Below are 19333 nucleotides of genomic sequence, written 5' to 3' on the forward strand. Positions count from 1 at the left end.
GCCCGCTGCACGCAGCAAGCAGCAGCCCCTCCCCCCACCCCACCATCGACCCAGGCAACGCAGGGGGAGGAAAAGCAGCCGCGCAGAGAAGAGACTCGCGACGGCCAGGCCAGCAGCAGGGCTGGAAATCGCAGTCTGGATCCCTGGGCCGAAGGCTGAAGCCACTTCGCGAGCGCAGCAGGCACCGTGTCGTACAAGGCAGGAGAGCCTCCCCCTTCCCAGCCACGGTGATTGCGGGGCCGTGGCCCGAGAGAGAGCGCCGTCTCTGCCCCAGTGACCTGTGAAGGGCGCGCCCAGGGACTGCAGCCCGCTTGCAGCAGACGGTCGAGCGCCAGCCCCCGAGGACAGAGGAACGCACGGCGCAGCTCGCAGCCAGCCGCCTAGCACCTCGCCTGTACGTTCAGCAGGACCTTAGAGCCCAAAGCCAGCTTGCATGGTGAACCCTCTTCCCTCCCCTAGGCCAAGGGCACTCCCGCATCTCTCCCCAGCACCTTCTACTCCCAGGGGGGCTCGGCTCTCCCCACGCACGTGTCTGGAGCCTGCAGCCAGCCAACGGGGGATCGGGAAATCTAGTCCGCACCCTAAACCTCCCCAAGTCTCGCTCCCAACAAGGGGAGGCGAAATCTGGGGTGAAATCACACCGCAGCCCAGGGACACCGGCATGGCACCCCAGCGTCCAGGAGGGTGCTACCAGGTGCATCTGCACCGCAAGGGGCTTCCTCGGTCGAGTCAGCTCGGCCCACGAGGTCCAAGGACCGCTCTAGCCAGCCTGCCCCCAGCTGGCCCCTCAATCCTAGCCCGGGCTCTCACCTTCTTCCCAATGAGCTTCTTCCGCAGGAACTCCCGGGCCTCAAACATGTACGGGATGTCGTAGAGCGGGCGCAGCTTCCGGTTCTTGTCCTGCAACAGAGGCAAAGCTGCATGAGCTCGGGGCAGCAGAGGGGGTCCAGACAGCCTGGAAACCGGCAGGGAGGCTGTCTCCCTGGGCTGGAGCGCACGTGATCCACCCGGCCTGTCGGGGGCATAGGAGCACACAACTGGAAGGCACCACGAGAGGTCATAAGGCAAATCCCCTGCCCTTGCGGCCGGGGAGCGGACAGTGGACAACCACACCAGGCCTCAGGTGGGAGGACCTGGCTCCGCGCCCCTGCAAGGGGCAGTGCTGCCTGGACCACGGTGCCCGCCTCCCAGCACTGCCTGGAGCACGTTGCGTGGTGCCCGCCTCCCTGGGTGGCTGACAGCCGACTGGAGCGCCAGGGTGTTAAAGGGCTCCGTGCACCTGTGGTGGCGAGTCGGGGTCCCCCCGAATCCTGCACCCCTGCTGCAGCAAGAACAGACTCGGGCAGTGGTAGAACAGGGAGGGGTTTGTTGTTCCTTCAGGATACAGCCCAGCACACGTGTGATGTGGCTACCGGGCCCAGGGCCAGGATGTCTCTGCCCCAGGGTTGGGGTCCATCACCCCTTGGCCCCAGCTTAGCCTCTTCTCTCCATGCTTCCCCGACAGCCACTGCCCCCTCCCAGGCCCTGCCCCCAGCCAGGTGCTGGTCTCCCCCCCTCCCTTTGTCTCTCCCTGGGCGGCTGAGCCTGGGTGTCTGGGTTAATCCACATTGGGAGAGTCAGTGAGAGTCTCACATCCCAGCTCAGGGGGACCCCGGATTATAGAGCAGACAGCCCCCCACCGCACCACAGCCCTCTCCCCTGCAGTCCACAGGCCTGCTCAGGGCAGAACCAAGCACCTTCGAAACCATCCCTGACGGCGACAGGAGATTCCTCAACCGCCCTGGGCAATTCACTCCAGTGCCTACAAACAGCACACTGGAACTGGAAGGGACCTGGAGAGGCAGCGAGTCCAGTCCCCCGCCCTCACGGCAGGACCCAGCACCGTCTAGCCCATCCCTGGCCGGTGTCTGTCCAACCTGCTCTGAAATATCCCCAGGGAGGGAGATTCCACAACCCCCTGGGCAATGACTCCTCGTGTCTTGCTCACAACACTCCTGTTCACGCAGCCCAGAATTGTTTGCTTTTCTGCTGACTCGTATTCAGCATGTGGCCCACTGTGACCCCTGGATCCCTTTCTGCAGTGCTCCTTCCCAGACCGTCGCTTCCCATTCTGTGTGTGCGAAACGGATTGTTCCGCCCAAACCGGAGCACTTTGCAATTGTCCTTATTAAGCCTCATCCTATTGATCTCAGCCCATTTCTCCAGTTTGTCCAGATCAGTTTAAATTATGATGCTACCTCGACGGAAGAGATGAGGGGAGGCTGCTGGGGGGTGGCTCTATTGCAGCAACCCACACTTTCAGACTCCCTTCGAAAGGCCGGCGCAGCCACACGCAGGGCATCCCCTGCCGGAGCAGGGCCCCTCCTGGTAACCAGCCCCTGCGTTTCCCCACCCCCACATTCCAAAAGGCTCCTTAACGAAGATCACCAGGCAAGCTCACTGCAGGTCCTCTGCTCTCACAGGCGTGGCGGAAGGGCTGCTTGTTAGGCAAGCTGGTTATCAGCTAGTGATTAACAGCCCTGGCGGAGCGCGGCACCAAGAAAAGGAATCTCGGCACATCTCCCTGCGTACCGGTTCCCGCTGGAGGCGTCCTGCCGCGAGGGGCCCATGGGCAGCGGGGGCCCAGGGAGGTGAGAGCTAGACGTCGGAAGGGACGCGTCGACGGGGGGGGGGGGGGGGGGGGGCTCTGTTCACGCGCCCGGGCAGCGGGGGCCAGGGAGGTGAAAGCCAGACGTCGGAAGGCGACGCGTCGGCGGGGGGGGGCTCTGTTCACACGCCCGGGCAGCGGGGCCCAGGGAGGTGAGAGCTAGACGTCGGAAGGGACGCGTCGGCGGGGGCGGGGGGGGGGGCTCTGTTCACGCGCCCGGGCAGCGGGGCCCAGGGAGGTGAAAGCTAGACGTCGGAAGGCGACGCGTCGGCGGGGAGGGGGGCTCTGTTCACACGCCCGGGCAGCGGGGCCCAGGGAGGTGAGAGCAAGACGTCGGAAGGCGACGCGTCGGGGGGGGCGGGGGGGGGGGGCTCTGTCCACGCGCCCGGGCAGCGGGGCCCAGGGGGGTGAGAGCTAGACGTCGGAAGGCGACGCGTCGGCGGGGGGGAGGGGGGGGGGCTCTGTTCACACGCCCGGGCAGCGGGGCCCAGGGAGGTGAGAGCTAGACGTCGGAAGGCGACGCGTCGGCGGGGGGGGGGGGCTCTGTTCACGCGCTCCGGGCAGCGGGGCCCAGGGAGGTGAGAGCTAGACGTCGGAAGGCGACGCGTCGGCGGGGGGGGGGGCTCTGTTCACACGCCCGGGCAGCGGGGCCCAGGGGGGTGAGAGCTAGACGTCGGAAGGCGACGCGTCGGCGGGGGGGAGGGGGGGGGGCTCTGTTCACACGCCCGGGCAGCGGGGCCCAGGGAGGTGAGAGCTAGACGTCAGAAGGCGACGCGTCGGCGGGGGGGGGGGCTCTGTCCACGCGCCCGGGCAGCGGGGCCCAGGGGGGTTAGAGCTAGACGTCGGAAGGCGACGCGTCGGCGGGGGGGAGGGGGGGGGGCTCTGTTCACACGCCCGGGCAGCGGGGCCCAGGGAGGTGAGAGCTAGACGTCGGAAGGCGACGCGTCGGCGGGGGGAGGGGGGGGCTCTGTTCACGCGCCCGGGCAGCGGGGCCCAGGGGGGTTAGAGCTAGACGTCGGAAGGCGACGCGTCGGCGAGGGGGGGGGGGGGGGGGGCTCTGTTCACGCGCCCGGGCAGCGGGGCCTGGACAAGTGCACGGAGCGGAAATCGCACGTGGCGTTTCCTCCACCTTTGCAGGGAGGGCTCCCCCACGAGCCGGGACCCAGCTCTCATCTCCGTGCCCAGGGGGAAGCCCTCACAGACACACCCCCAACACGGAGCCGCAGGCAGGCCCAGCTCCCCAATTCCAGGGGGTCTCCCCCTCGCCAGCCGACGCTGGGGCAGCCCGAGGAACCCGCGTCTAATGCTTGGCAGCGGCTCGCCCGACAGCACATGCAACCTCAGGAGCAAAATATTCCAGACCCAAAGTGCTCAATGGCCGGCTCAGCACCCGCTGAGGGAAGCCATGTGCATGGACGGAAGCGTTCTCCAGCCACCGCCCAGCCCCACTGCTGCCACGAGTGGTCCCGGCTCCGCCCCGGGCTCTGGGATTCACGGAGGGCGGTTGCTCCCTGTGACAACAGCAGCAGGTGCCATGGGAATGGAGCCCCTGCCAGCCAGGCGGGGGGGAGCAGAGAGCCCCCGCCAGCGGCCGAGCCGGGAGAGCCTGGGGCCTGACCGCCCCAGATCCGGCACACTCACCCCTTCCGGACCACTCAGGTCCCACGGGGCCAGGCAAGTCCGAGTGTAGTTTTAAATGGGCTAAGGAGCGGTGCCACGGCCCCGACTGACCGGTCAACTGCTCCACCCTGGGGCGGACGCTCCCTCTGCGAAGGCTGACGCCACTTCCCCAGTGGGACCTGAGCCTGCTCCCTGCCTGCCCCTCTCTGGGGGACCAGGCTGCCAGGGACAGCGCCACCCTCGCCCCCCACTGCCCCAGCCGGCTTAAGCCATCCCCCGGGAGCCCCAGCGTAACCGAATGCTGGCACCTGCACCGCCCCGTGGCCCCAGCGCGGAGCACGGCCGAGCCGTGGCCTTCTCAGCCACCCCTTGCCAAGCGCTGCCCCCGGAGCACACGGCAACACGCTGCAGGGACCGGGCTCTCCCCAACTGGCTGGCCTCCACGCGCTCCCAGTGGCACGCCACCCTGCCCCGCCCTCCCCCCCAGCCAAGAACGTGGCTTGTGGCTTCCCAGGCTTTTCACTCTGCCCCAAGGTCGGCAGCCCCCTCGGGAGGCGAGGGCAGTAGAAGAGCCAGGCCCCCCTTCCGTGCCATGCACACTGGTGGAAGCCAGGGTAAAGAGCGGCAGGACCAGCCGCACAGACGGACCCTGTGCGACAAGGAGGAGTCAGCCTGGCTTTTGTGAAGGGAAACCCTCCCCGGGGGAGCCAGGGGACAGCACTTCGATTCCCAGAACGCCTGAGACAAGCTCTCATGGGACAGGAGGGACGGTCCTTTGGGGCCTGGGAGTGGCTGAAGGACGGGGGACGGGGATCCGAGCGGAGGGAGGTAACCAGTAGGGTGCCCCCAGGGGCTGGACCCAGGCTTGTGCTGTTCCACTGTCAAACCATCGGGGAAGGGGTGAACAGGGCAGGCGGACGAGACGACTCGAGGCGGCAGTCAGCTTTGGACCGAGCGCCAAAGGGCCCCCACGAAGAGCAGCAGCCGGGCGACAGCCTGGCAGAGGGAACTCAAGGCTGATAAAGGCCCAGGGGTGCACTTTGGGGACCAGCGCTGGGTGTGCCCACGCCCGAGGGGTCTTGGCCTCACTGTGGCTACTCCTCTGGAGACACCCATCCCGCCTGCAGCACCAGCAAAATCTACCGGCGCCCATCTCGGGGCCCGAGTTCTGTCATCCAGCACCAGCTGCCGGCCTGCATCTCTGGGGGTGCGCCCGGGCTGGGCCCCCCCCACTCAGCCATTCCTCTCCCACCCTTCCAGCACTTCCGGGGCCACAAGCTCAGGGAGGGAAGATGGAGGGGGAAGCACGGTTGGAGGCAGGGTGGCTGCAGAGCCTGGCAGCCAAGGCCCAGGAGCACAGCCCAGGTGGCACGGAGCCCGTTACGCTCCCAGGGGCTGTGCTCCTAGCCCGGCCTCAGGGCTCCAGCAACAAAGGGGCTGGCCCCGACCTCCCTGCTCTGATTCAGGACTGGTCATGCCCCAAGGCTGGGACCAGGGAGGTACAAAAATAGCTTCAGAGCCATTAGGAAGGTGATGAGATAAACCAGCCCCCCAAACAAATCAAGGGACCCGCCACCCCCCATACTGCATGCTGGGCGGGTGCCCCCAGCACAAAGACGAGAGCTAGAGAAAGCGGGGAGAAGGCAGCAAACCCACTGGCAGTGGGAAGACCTTCCTGCGAGGAGCGGGAAAGCAGAGGGGGAAGGGCAGAGGCTTGGAGAAGGCAAATAGGGAAGTGCAGCTCCCCCGCCACGTCCCACCCCACGATGCACCCAGCGAAGCTAACGGGCAGGGGTGCACGTACGTCTGCGCCCCACGCGGTCAGGCTGGGGAAATCATTGCTAGGGGATGCCATGAAGGCCAAGAGTAGGTAGGTCGCCAGAGGACAAGTCCAGCAACGGCGACTCCCGAGAATCATCAGGGATGGGGGGGTGACATCATGTCAGGGTTCCCCCGCCTCCTGCACCCCGTAATGGCAGGGACAGACTCCACCAGCCAGTAGAACAGGGGGAGTTTATTGCTTCTCCAGGATACAGCCCAGCACAGATGGAATCTGGTTCCAGGACAGGCCTAGGATGCCTCAGCCCCCCTTGAGATGGGGGAGGCTGGGCCCCTAAATCCCAGCCCCTTCCCTAGGCTGTCTCCTCCATGATACCACACAAACTACCAAAAAACCTCTCTTCCAGCCCTGCCCCCAGCCAGGTGCTGGTCTCCGCCCCCCTCCCTTTGTCTCCCTCCCTCCCAGGTGCATTAACCTGAGCCGGGGTGTCTGGGTTAATCCACATTGGGTGAGTCAGTGAGAATCTCCCATCCCAGCGCAGGGGGACCCCGGTCACAGAGCAGACAGCCACAGGGGGGACGAGTAGTTTTTGATGGAGGAGCACTCCAAGAATCTGGACCGTGGCGAGGGCAGCACTCCTCCGTGACCTGAATGGAGAGGGTGAGGCCTGGGAAGCAGGCTGGGTGCAGAAGGGAGCTCAGGAGAGGGGGAGGAGGGGTGGGGTGAGCTGTGACCAGAGCAGGGCATTGGGGTGCAGGAGGGATTCTGACTCGGGGGGCACAGGATGGGGACGGGCTGTGACCTGGGGCAGGCCCAGGGCTGCAGAGGGTTTGGGTTGCGACCCGGGGCAGGCGTGCAGGAGGGGGAGCAGTGGGTTGGGGGAAGGGAGGGGCTGGGATGCCAGGTGCAGGCTCTGGCCAGCAACCCAGTGGGACCGGCAGGGGCCCCGTCTTCCAGCCCGTCAGGCTGCTCAGAGCAGCTGGCTGCAGGGCCGTGAGCTCTGCTTTGGCGCTAGCACTGCCCGGGCAGCTCCCAGTGGTCGTTTCCAGCCCATGGGAGCTGCAGGACAGTGCTGGGTGTGGGGGCAGCACACAACCCCCCCCCCCCCCCCCCCGCAGTGCTTGCAGAGCGCACGGCTCACAGAGCCAGTCACTGAGCGGCATGCGGCAGGCAGACCTGCTGGAGGCTCCCATGGGGAAGGCCAGATCCAAGCCACGAGCCACGTGTTGCCAGTCCCTGTCTACGCCTCTGGCTGGGACTGGACAGCAGGGATGGCTCAGAACGCGCCTGCTCTGCCGACTCCCTCTGGCCACTGACCGAGACAGGGCCCCGGCCAAGCACAGCACTGCGCTGCCACCGTTCTCACCCTACGGCAGGGGTGTCCTGGGCCCCCTCCCCCCGCCCCGGGCAGGCACGTGGACTCTACGGAAAGTGAAAACCGCTCCAGAACCCCCAGCTAGGCAGCCCCACGACAACCGGGCCTGGCCAGGGAGAGCGGTGGGGTCCCGCCATCTCCCGCCCCGGGAGGAAGGAAAACGCAGGGCAGCTCCTGAGCCAGACGGCCGCCGAGCTCAGGACGGGGGCCTGGAGCGGATGCAAGGCGCACCCACTCCTGGGCAGCTCCCCGCCCAGCTTGCTAGCCTGAGGAGACCTTTGAAAACACAGAACCCATGGCAACAGCCACTCAACTGCTGGCCACATCTACTGGTGCGGGGAGGGGGGGGGGGGGGCGCGCAAGCCATCAGCAAAGGTCACATTTGCATTTAGAGAGCTCTATCAGAGCATCTTGCGAACAATGCCCCACCGGGAGCCTTCCGCAGGCTGCGGAAATGCAGCCACCTCTGCGGCGGGACAAGGAGAGCCCCGCGGCACCCGCAAGGCTGGCGGATGTATCTGGGCACAGGCTCTCACGCAGTGCCTTGCCCACGAAAGCTCCTGCCCAAACAAGCCACAAGTATCCAAGGTGTCCTGGGATCCCCGGGCTTTGCAGACCCCGAGGCTTCCACCCACAGATCCCGTAGCACCGCCAGGCACTGGGACACGTGCCCAGTTCTCGCCAGCCAGAGGGATGCAGCGCAGCACTGGGCCCGGCAGAGTCCCGGGCTGCGCACGAGAGGCCCAACGCTCTGCCTACGCCTGCTCCTGCAGAACAGCCGCTCCCCCCAGCACGGCTGCGGGCGTCTACTCCGCGCCGAGTCCGAGGGAAACGTGCCCAGGATGGCTTCCTGCCGGCGCTCTTTGGAGGGCTCCCAAGAACCGGCAACGCTGAGCTGGCGCGATCAAACCGAGTCACCAGGCAGGGGGAGGGAGCTAGAAAAATCCTCCGGAGAGCAGCATCTCAGCGCTGCAGTTTTGCAGGCACATTCCCAGCAGGCCTGGAGCTCAGCTGCCTGGCCCAGGAGGTAGGGACTGCACACGCAGCTCCCCCTCCTCCCCGTGCAGCTCATTCGCGCCTGCTGCCCACCACAGCGACTGGCTCACTGCAGTCATTGGTACAAATAGACGCTGGTGACTTGCCAATATCTGAACAGTCCCACTGGAGCAAAGAGGAGGAAGACATAAGAACCCGGGCGAAGGCAGCGTCCTCCCACCCCGCGCCGTTATCTCCAGCGCACAGCCTTCAGCTCCAGTCTGCAAGAGCCGCGCACGAGACGTTCCAGCGCTATTCTCGCGCCCGTCGTGGGACAGGGGCTCTCGTGAGAGACTGCTCTTCGACTCAATCGCCTTGGAGCGCCGCGCGAGCCTTTCAAAAGGCCTTCGCCGTCGCTCACAAGGGTCCTGTTAGCAAAAGCCGCCAAAGATTGGTTTGAAGGGCATGGAACGCAGCAGCAGCCCCGCCGATTCAAGAGCAGCAAGCCCCGTGGCGCTCTCCCTCTCGCAACTCGGCGCGCCCTCTGCAGCCCTGGGCGCCGCAGGACAGCAGCCAGCGCTCTGGGGACAGGCGAGCGCCTCGGCTAGCCCCAAGGAAGGCTCAGTCCCAGCGCTAGGGCTTCGAAAAGCGAGACTCCTGCCAGCCCCAACAGGATCAGACACTGGAATGGGAGGGGCCTCGAGAGGCACGGAGGCCAGGCCCCTGCCCTCCCGGCAGGACCCAGCCCCGTCTGGACCATGCGGAGGAGTCTGGCCCCGGAGCACAGCCCCAATTACGCCCCTTCTGCCTTAGGGAAGGCTGCTCTGAGCCGCTGGAGGCCCGGCCGAGCTGGTGCCGCCTCGCTCCACACCAGACAGAGAAGGGGTGGGGGGGAAGGGCCGGCGAGCCGGGCAGGGCACCGCGAGCCGCCCGGCCACAACGTGCGCACGCGGCGGCAGAGCAGAGGAGGGGACCCCGCTCCCGCGGGGGGCAGGCTCCCCTGAGGCTCAGTCCTGCACTTCCCCAGCGCCCCAACTTCCCTCGCCCCGCCAGACCGTGCACAGGCAGGAACCGGCCTCCCGCTCCCCAGACGGTCGGTCCCCGGTTATGGATCCTCCAACCCCGAGGGGCCCAGGGGATGGGGAGGGGCTGACAGGGCAGGTCGCCGACTGGCCGAGCACTCGCACATCAGCCCAGCTGGGGCCCGGCGTCAGTGAGAGCAGCTGCTGGGACCCTGCGGGCAGCCCTGCCCCCTTGCCCAGGCCAGCCCCTCCCCCAGCCCCCTCTTGCTACGCCAGCGTCCGAGGGAGGGCCACGCAGCTGGCCGCCCAGACAGGCGGAACAGGGAGCGGCTGCCACCGGGACCGGGCCTGGGAGCAGTCGCTGGCTGCGGGCAGAGCCCAGCTCCTCCAGTCGCACGTCGGGGGAGGCTGGGCCCGGGGCTCACGCGGCCAGTCACCCCCGTGGGATGGGGGACCCGCAGGGCCGGTGGAGACGGGCAGGGAGCCCCCCACGTCCTTGCCTGAGCAGGGGACGTCGCCCACACGACGAGGCGATGCCGCCGCTCACTTGGGGAAGGGGAGGACAGCTCCCCGCTCAGCGAACATCTGGCAGTACGCCACAGGGCCCAGACCCCGCCCGGAGCCGACCCTCAGCGAACATCTGGCAACACGCCGCTCGGCACAGACCCCGCCCGGAGCCGACCCTCAGCGAACATCTGGCAACACGCCGCTCGGCACAGACCCCGCCCGGAGCCGACCCTCAGCGAACATCTGGCAACACGCCGCTCGGCACAGACCCCGCCCGGTGCCGACCCTACCCGACCAGGCATGTCCCCCTCCAACATCTGGCAATACGCCGCTCGGCCCAGACCCCGCCCAGTGCCGACCCTACCCGACCAGGCATGTCCCCCTCCAACATCTGGCAATACGCCGCTCGGCCCAGACCCCGCCCGGAGCCGACCCTACCCCACCAGGCGCGTCCCGCTCCAACATCTGGCAACACGCCGCTCGGCACAGACCCCGCCCGGAGCCGACCCTCAGCGAACATCTGGCAGTACGCCGCTCGGCACAGACCCCGCCCGGAGCCGACCCTCAGCGAACATCTGGCAATACGCCGCTCGGCACAGACCCCCGCCCGGAGCCGACCCTCAGCGAACATCTGGCAACACGCCGCTCGGCACAGACCCCGCCCGGAGCCGACCCTCAGCGAACATCTGGCAACACGCCGCTCGGCACAGACCCCGCCCGGTGCCGACCCTACCCCACCAGGCGTGTCCCGCTCAGCGAACATCTGGCAACATGCCGCTCGGCACAGACCCCGCCCGGAGCCGACCCTACCCGACCAGGCATGTCCCGCTCAGCAAACATCTGGCAACACGCCGCAGGGCCCAGACCCCCGCCCGGAGCCGACCCTACCGGACCAGGCATGTCCCGCTCAGCGAACATCTGGCAACATGCCGCAGGGCCCAGACCCCGCTCGGAGCCGACCCTACCCGACCAGGCGCGTCCCGCTCAGCGAACATCTGGCAGTACACCGCAGGGCCCAGACCCCCGCCCAGTGCCGACCCTACCCAACCAGGCGTGTCCCCCTCCAACATCTGGCAACACGCCGCAGGGCCCAGACCCCCGCCCGGAGCCGACCCTACCCGACCAGGCGTGTCCCTCTCAAACATCTGGCAACACACCGCAGGGCCCAGACCCCCGCCCGGAGCCGACCCTACACAACCAGGCATGTCCCGCTCAGCGAACATCTGCCAGTACGCCGCAGGGCCCAGACCCCCGCCCGGTGCCGACCCTACCTGACCAGGCGTGTCCCTCTCAAACATCTGGCAACAAGCCACAGGGCCCAGACCCCCGCCCGGTGCCGACCCTACCCGACCAGGCGTGTCCCTCTCAAACATCTGGCAAGACGCCGCAGGGCCCAGACCCCCGCCCGGAGCCGACCCTACCCCACCAGGCGTGTCCCCCTCAAACATCTGGCAATACGCCGCTCGGCACAGACCCCCGCCCAGTCACAAGCCCGCACCTTAGCTTTTCCTGCTTGCCGCAACAAGCTGAGGGCCCCACTCGGCCCAGGGAAACAGCCAGCCAGGCCCCCCAGGGTGGGGCTGGAGGTTCTCACGTACCACGTGAAGGACGGAACTCCCTCAGTTGGGCCGAAGCCACGAACCCCCGCCACGCGGGACGCGGGCACTGCAGCCAAACACGGCCAGCACCGACCAGGCAGCGTACGAAAGGGGCAGGGCCAGAGCGTGGGACCTCAGGGAACAGCGCGTGGAGAGGGAGCCATGGTGAGCGCAGCAGGGAACGGATCCAAGGGAGAGAAAGTGACCCAGGACGCGACAGTCTCACTCCCCCGTTTTCCATCACGAACGAGCCTTTGGGGGGGGGGGTCTCCTGACCCAGGCACACGGCCCCCCCACACGGCTCTTTCCCAGCTTCTGCCCAGCTCCTTGGGCTGAGGGCTCCCTCAGGCGAGGTGGGAAAGGGGGCTGAAAGTTGTGGCCAAAACACAACGGCGACAGACGTCCCTAGGTGGCCTGCACCTGCGGGTCCCATCCAGCCGCCTAAGCACCAGCCACTGGAGAAAGTGGTGTGTGTGTGTGTGGGGGGGGGGGAACGTCAACACCCGGCTCGCACTGCCTAGCGCTATCGGCTCCAGGGAGACCGAGGAAGCCACCCCAGGCAGATCAGGGAGCCCTGGTGAAAACCAGGGGGTCTCCGCTAAGCCAACTAAATCCGGTACCAACATCTGCCAGGAAACCGGCCCTTGCTTCTTGCTCAAGCCGGGCACCTGGGGCCACCTGCAGCACGAGCGCGAGCGTGCGGAGGACAAACACTGGGCGCGGCGGCCCCTAGCGAAAGGACCGGCGCTTGGGCTTTTCAAGTGAGAGCAACAGCAGCTCCCTGCCTCCGCGTGAGGCAGCCCGCCAAGGGGCCGGGCGGGAAGGGGCTCGGGGGCAGACGGGCTGCGGAGCCCTTTGTTGTGCAACGGCTCATCTAGACCCAGATTCAAGCGACGCGCAATTTGCTGAATGAAAGACACTTAACGTGCAGCTCCAAGGAGCCAATGAAAGCAAGGAGGAGACAAATCATTAGCGCCGCCACCCAGCCGCCCGGCCTCATCCCCTCAGCACAGGCATCAGCACGGGCTCCCGCACAAGGCCGCGATTTCCAGACAGGGAACCGGAACGAATGGCGCTGGAAGGCAGGCTCCTCCGCGCCCCTGCACTCGGCCGTAAACACCCGCACCGGGACCGGAGTCGTTAACTGCGTAACCGGGCAGGCTGGGGCCAGGGTCCCGCCGGGCCGTGCTCCCACTGCGGGCCCCGGGCTTTGGATGGGGCTGCTCAGCCAGTTACCCACTGAGCCTAATGCTTCCCGGGAACCGGGGAACCTTCGCCAGCCTGTCTAATCCCGCCCGGGTCGGATTCTGCCAACTGGACCCAACCCTGCGCTTTCATAGCCAGCCGGCAGCCCCCCTCTTCCCCAGGCTCAGGCAGAGTCAGCTCAGACCTCTGTGTTATTGAAATGACAGGCTACTAGCCAGATGGAAGCCTGCCAGGGCAGCACATGGCCACGTGCCTCTGAGCGGGGGAGGCACAACTCACGCAGGCTGGAAATCCGAGCGCCCCGTCTCAGCCGCGGCATGCAACTCAGACAGCCCGCCCGCGGGGCCAACCTGCTAGGCCTGCTGCCCGCCCGCCCGCGGGGCCGCCCCGCCAGGCCTGCCGCCTGCCCGCACCCGCAGCACAAGGGGCACGGCGAGCACGGCCACGTTTCCATTATTTAGCGGGTGTCAAAACAATCCCCAGCCCCGGGCCAGATCTCCAGGCAAGCCGCGCACTGAACCTTGCAGGCTGCTGTTGCAGGCCTGGCATCTTCTCCCAGGTGCTTCCTGGCCTGCCAGCTCCGGGCCCCAGCAGCGCCTGTGTTCTCCTCCAACCCAGCGGCCTTTGGCTGCATCTAACCCCGTCTCCGCTTGCCTCTTCCGCGGGGGCCTCCCGGACACACTCCTGCCCACCCCACGGAGCAGGGCACTAACATGGGCCAGCCCCATCCACCAGCCCCTACTGCCACATCCCTCACCCCGCCGGAACACTGGGCCAAGCCGGGGAATGAGCAGGCCAGACCAATAGCCTGCCGCCGAGCGCATCACTCGCAGGGCTATGGCGAGCCACTTGGCCCCTCGCCTTCCCCAGCCCAGCCCGGGCTGCTCAGCTGGGGGGCAGGCGCCCACCCTCCGGCTCTGCTCGCTGCATCTGTGGCACAGTGAAGAGGTGCCTCACCCCTAGCTCCAAGCTGCTGCGGAGAGATAGCCCTGTACCCTGGGGCAGCCAGCACGCCGAACCCCTCAGCCCCACCGCCCAACCCTTAGCGCTACCCCCCCCCGCCACACACACACACACACACACACACACACACACACACACACACACACAGTGTCCACAATGACTTGTTAGGGGCCCTTCACTCCCGTGCGCACTGGGGGACACGGGTGGCAGCCTCTCCAGGCATGCAGCGCCCAGTCACCGCTCCCACTGGACGCCCTGCTCCGGACGGGCAGGTGGCTGGAGCAGAGCAGCCCCACTCCAGAGGGGCTCCAAGCCCCAGCTCAGCGCCGTTCGGTGGGGGCTGCTCCCTCGCAGGTCTGCGGAGGGAGAGGAAGCCCGGAGTGGGCGCCAGCCCCTCCCCCGGCCGTGGCTTGGTGCTTCGCCCCCGGAATAAGCCGCTCAAGGTGCCTCCTCAAGGACGGTTTCTGGGACCCGTCATTCAGTTTCCCTGCCGGCCCCGCCCTTCCCACTGACCCGCCACGTCAGTCTGGGCTGTCCTGGCCCTCACCCCCCCACCGGCTCTAACGGCATTTCGCCTGCGCCATAGGGACGCGAGGGGCACAGGGCAGATGCACCACGCAGGAAGTGTGGCTAAGCCAGGCAACCAAGCGCCTCCTGCCACCCTGGCCAGTGCCCTGGTCACTGGCGCTTCCATCTTTCCGCCGTCGCGGACCAGCGCCTCCTTTACACCCGACCTCTGCCCCAGCACAGGGCTCGCTCCGCTCCTACATCTCCCAGGCTTTGCAGGCACCAGGTGGGGTGGAGGAACCTGAACTGGGACTGGCTACCGAGGTGAAACCTTCATCGCCGCTTTCCTTGCACACAAGCCAGGAAGGAAGCCCGGAAAGGACGGATTGTGAAGCTCACAGCTCAAAGCGTCACGGGAAATGCCACCGACCCTTCTCGCCTGCCACCCGCGCTGCTTAGCCCGCGGGGACCAGGGTTAGATCCCTGCCTGGCACAGGCCGCGGCAGCCCACCGAGCCCACGGTTCAAGAAGGACAAGGAAGGAAAAGCAGCGTGAGCTCACGTGGACGGAAGCAGAAACGTACGCCCGAGCCCTCCACCCGGCTGGCACCAGTGCTGAGTAAGGGGGACAGAGAAGGCCTCTCCATCACCCTGTGCCGGCAGGGCGCTCGCCGCAGCCTGAACCCGCTGTGGGCGGGGCAGGGCAAGGGGGGGGGTCACTATTCCAAGCAACAAAGCCCACCGTACAGCTGCTGTATTATGTGCCCGAACAATGCCACCCCAGGGCCCTGGCCTTGCGCAGTCTCTGGCCAGGCCGAGAAAGCCCATTTTCCCCGGCGCGACCGTTTGGCGGGGCAAACTGATTAGCGACTGAGCTGCGGTTCTTTAGAACATTTTAATTGCCTGGAGAAGCAGAAAGCCTATCTGGAGCTGGAAGTAAAATGATTAAAAGCCTCTTCTCCAAAGCTGCTGCAGCCTCTATGGGGAAAGATAACATTAAAATCTTTGCCTTTACAGAAAAACAACCTCCAAAGCCACCCGCTTTCATTTGGGCCTGGATCCGAGCTCAGCAGCAAGCCGGGCCAAGGTGCCAGGTCTGCCTTGCCGCCTCACTACACAGGCGCACACCCTACCCCTCAGAGCAGCACTGCCCTCTGCATCGGCCCCTCAGCCCTCGGGGACTCGGAGCCAGCCAGCATCTGACAGCAGCCAGAGCACCTCCTGCCAGGTTCCACTCCAGCGCTGCTCTCCAAAGGGCATCCCAGGGCCAGACTGAAAAGCCCAATTAGCGCGCGCAGGAGCAGAAGGTAGAGTCATAAAGGAACCCTGGGACCCACCAGCCCAGCCTTGGTAGGATGTCTATAAACACCACACAACCTTTTGTAATGCCCAGCACTACTAAAAAGCACTGAGCTGTGCCAAGAGCCAGATAATAGAAACGTTTAAGTGCCCAGTACATATTGCCCTGTCAGCCGCCATTAGAGACCGCTTTGCTCGCCTGGAGAAGCCATGGCTCATGCTGGAGGGAAATGCACACCGGCGCATCCCGGCAAGGTGCTCGAGAACTTGGACACATTTGCGATTCTGCAAACAAACATTAAAAATCAATAGAGCCACAAGGGTGCTAACTGCGCTCCGACTCGCCGGCATCTCGCAAGTACAGTCACATGTCGACTTCTGGCTTTTTTAAATTACATTTTAGCCCACGAGCTTGAATGGCAATCGCTTCCCGGGGAGTCGCTGTGACATTCCAGCTCACTGAAGGTTACGTCTCCGCCTTCCCCATCACCACACGGAGCCTTGGCGAGGGCACAGCTTCAAGGGCAGCAACTTGTCTGGGCCTTGGGATGGTGTTTCGGGCACTTGATTGGTGTCCACTTCGGATACGGTCTCGGCTGGCCTCACGGATCAATTCCTCGGCCATCCCGAACCATGTGACCGTTCCCGAGGCCCAGGGACATTTAAAACCAGGAACTGAAGTAGTAAGAGGCAGCCAACAGCCCGGGCCGTTGACTGCACCCGCACACAGAGCGGCGAGCTCTACAGGGGCTCGCGGACAGCAGCAATGCAAGTTACCGCCAGTTTCTAGAGCTCACAAGCAGGTCCCTCCCCTTGTTCCAGAACCCGTCTCCGGGGCAGTGCTGAGAGCCAGGTCTCACGCAGAGAGCTATTCTGGAGGCCTCTTGTGTCTGGGATAAGAGCCGGCAAAGCTCTAAGACAAGGGCGGAGCCAGGGGTCTGTGCCCACTGTCACGTTACTGGATTTTATGGGAAGCAACCGGGTCACTGCTGCACCCGTGCGGGGGTGTTTGCCCCAAAAGTTGGTACAAAGGGGGCCATGTGAGGTGTCAAACGAAAGAGGACTGTCTACTGATTCTGTGTCTGCGCTTCACGTGTGTGTGTGTAATGTCTGTGCAGAGTTCTGACTATGCACTCTGTGGTAAGACTGTTAAGACTCTGTGTTCTCTGTCTGTGGCTGAGCAATGGGCGCGAAAAGCTCACCCTGGCGACATGCTAATTAGCAAGCCTCCAGGAACGATAGGCCTCTAAGGGTGTGTCTGGACTACAGGGTTTTGTTGACGAAGGTGGACTTTTGTCGACAAAACTATGTGATCCAGAGGGTAAGTTGACCAGGGATCTGTGGCTGGTTTCTTGGAACCGGAAGAACCCGTTTGGGGTAGGTGAGATCGGGTTCTAAGACCCCTCACCTGTGTGTTAGGCCCGGGCCGGTTTGTGGCACAGCTATCGCTGGGGTGTTGGAGGGGTTTTGCTTGTGAGGCTTCTAGCTGGCCAGGCAGGCAGCTGAGCGCTCTGGGCGACTGGTTTGTGGCCTGTTTGGGAAGGGCCGCCAGTCAGGGCTATAAAGAGCCCCGAGTTTGAGCAATTCGCCCTGAGCGAACGCCCAGACCCGGCCCACCCACCGGCAGCACCATGCTCCCAGCCTAGTCACACTGCTTCCAGGGCGGCTGAACCCCGCTCACATTGACTGGCCCGCCTTGCCCTAGGACTGGGCCCTGACCGTGTCACTCGCAGAAAACCCCTGTCCCCGTGTGGTGAGCACTGCTCATCTCTGAACAGGCTGAGGAGAGGAGGGGGCCTGGCGACAGCTGTGAGACTTGGTTTCCGGGACAGCGGACACATCTGGCTGGCAGCCCCCTGGGGATTCTCCTCGTAGCTCCAGGGAGCAGAAGGCAAAGGGGCGCCCTCGCACACGGCCCCGTTCTCCCGCCGGCGCAGAGAAAGACGATTACATAATCCACACGGGACTTGCTGCCCACACGCCCGCACAGGGACTTCCCCCAGCTGGATGGAGAAAAGCCATTACCCACCCCCCAAGAGACAGCTCCATGGACTGGGAGGCGCACGGGGGAAGGGCCAACAGGTTTATTTCCCATGGATAGCTGGGGAGGGAATTCTGGGGTCGATCCGCCCGCCCACCTGGGCAGCAGGGAGACCCGCACACAAGAAACCAACAGCACGCACTGTTCCGAGCAGCCCGCAGACGGAGCCTTGCTCAGGAACTGGAAAAGCAAGTGGCTTTTGATATAAAATGCACACCGAGCATCTTGCAAGTGGGCCGAGGCCAGAGCTGCCTGAGGCTCTCCAAAAGCTGCCCGAGCCACAGAGCGGCTCTGATCCGGCTCTGCAGAGACGGGTATTAAGTGCCGGGCCTCAGGAGTGCCCCCGCCCCCTCTTTCCTCCTCAAACAGCACGCGCCCAACTTTAAATACCTAACAGGCTGATTGAATTATGGCTCTCTTGTCAAATTAAAATCATTACACTGTACAGTAGCCAATTAAAGTCTATTTTCAGCAAACTAACAACCCATATCTGCCACGGAGGATTGTAACCTATGACAGAGAGAGTTTTAAATAGAAAATGCTTCCACATCTCAGGCTGCCTGAAGACACCCTTCCCTGCAGCCAGCAGGAGCCGGCGAGGGGCTGCCGTCTGCAGCGGGGACTCCCCCGCGCCGGCGCTGCTGCGTAAATCCGGCAGCCCTCGGCGACCGGCCCTCCGAGCTGTGCACCTTCCAGGCCGTTTGTCTTCACGCTTCAGCGGCGCCTAATGAAAGCCGCTGCTCTCCCACTTCCAGCCCCCTTTCTACTCCCTTTCCCTGCGAGAAGATAAAAGGAACTTCAGCCACAATCACCATCAGCCACGCGAGCTGGGTTAGTGCCGCTGCAGAGTCACAACCAAGCCCAGCCCCGCCCCGCCCCAAGGAAAACCGACACGGGGCAGGCAGCGTGGGGGCATCGGGGCTTCTTGGACCCGCAGGGCAGGGGCATCGAGCCGCTGGAAGAGGGAAGAAGCCAACAGAAAGCAGCCATGATTTACAAGGGGCAGCTACAGGCGCTCGCAGGGGCAGCATCCCCCCCCCCCCCACACACACACACAGAGCCCATCAACCAAGACTAACTCGCAGGGCACTGTCTCACCCTACCGAGTCCCAGCACGACTGGGCCTTTCCAGTCGCACCCACAGGCCCCAGCGGGGCTCTCGCCCTTCTCGGGCGGACCCAGGGGAGATGGCTGGTAAGGTGAGCAGAGGAACCTCTCGCTTGCAGAAAGGAGCTGTGGTCTGCGGTGCAGGAGACAGCAGAGAACTCAAGTGGGGGGGGGGGGTGCCGATTCAGCAAGGGGCCTCCCCATTGCCAGCCCCAAGGCAACAGGCAGCAGTGCCCGGGGCACAGCCTGCCCCTCCCCTCCCCGGAAGCTAAAGCAGGCTGCTTCTCACCTCGCCAACGGCCACGCTGGCCCAGTATCCTGACCCCCGAGAGGGGCCAATCCTTGATGCTTCAGACGAGTGACTAGAACAGGCCAATCCAGAGACTCAGCCAGTCTTAGGTTCTAGAGACGGGTCCACTCCAGGGCAAAGCAGCCCTAGCGCCCACGCTCCAGCTGGGGATGTTAACTACCCGTTAACTGACTAGTCGATCAGCCTCACGAGTTCTTATCCGTTAGTCGACTAGTCTCTAGTCCCGGGGCGGGGCGGCAGCCACTCCCGAGGAGCGCCCTGCCACGCCGCTGCTGCCTCTGGCTCAAACACAGCAGTGTGGGGTACCAGGCAGGAGCTGGTGTGCTCCCCTCACGGACCAGCTGCCTATGAGACAGACAGCAGCGCAGGGGGGGCAG

General features: G+C 65.2%; 1 protein-coding gene across 1 annotated transcript in view; it reads right to left on the bottom strand.

Moving 5' to 3' along the window:
- SND1 (staphylococcal nuclease and tudor domain containing 1) overlaps nt 1-19333 on the bottom strand; it is a 314287-nt gene that overhangs the window by 159316 nt on the left and 135638 nt on the right. Inside the window, exon 11 of the mRNA XM_075924108.1 lies at nt 811-900. Coding sequence (XP_075780223.1) covers nt 811-900 — 90 coding nt within the window. The remainder of the gene's footprint in view (nt 1-810; nt 901-19333) is intronic.

This window comes from Pelodiscus sinensis, chromosome 1, assembly GCF_049634645.1.
Source record: "Pelodiscus sinensis isolate JC-2024 chromosome 1, ASM4963464v1, whole genome shotgun sequence".
Taxonomy (NCBI): Eukaryota; Metazoa; Chordata; order Testudines; family Trionychidae; genus Pelodiscus; species Pelodiscus sinensis.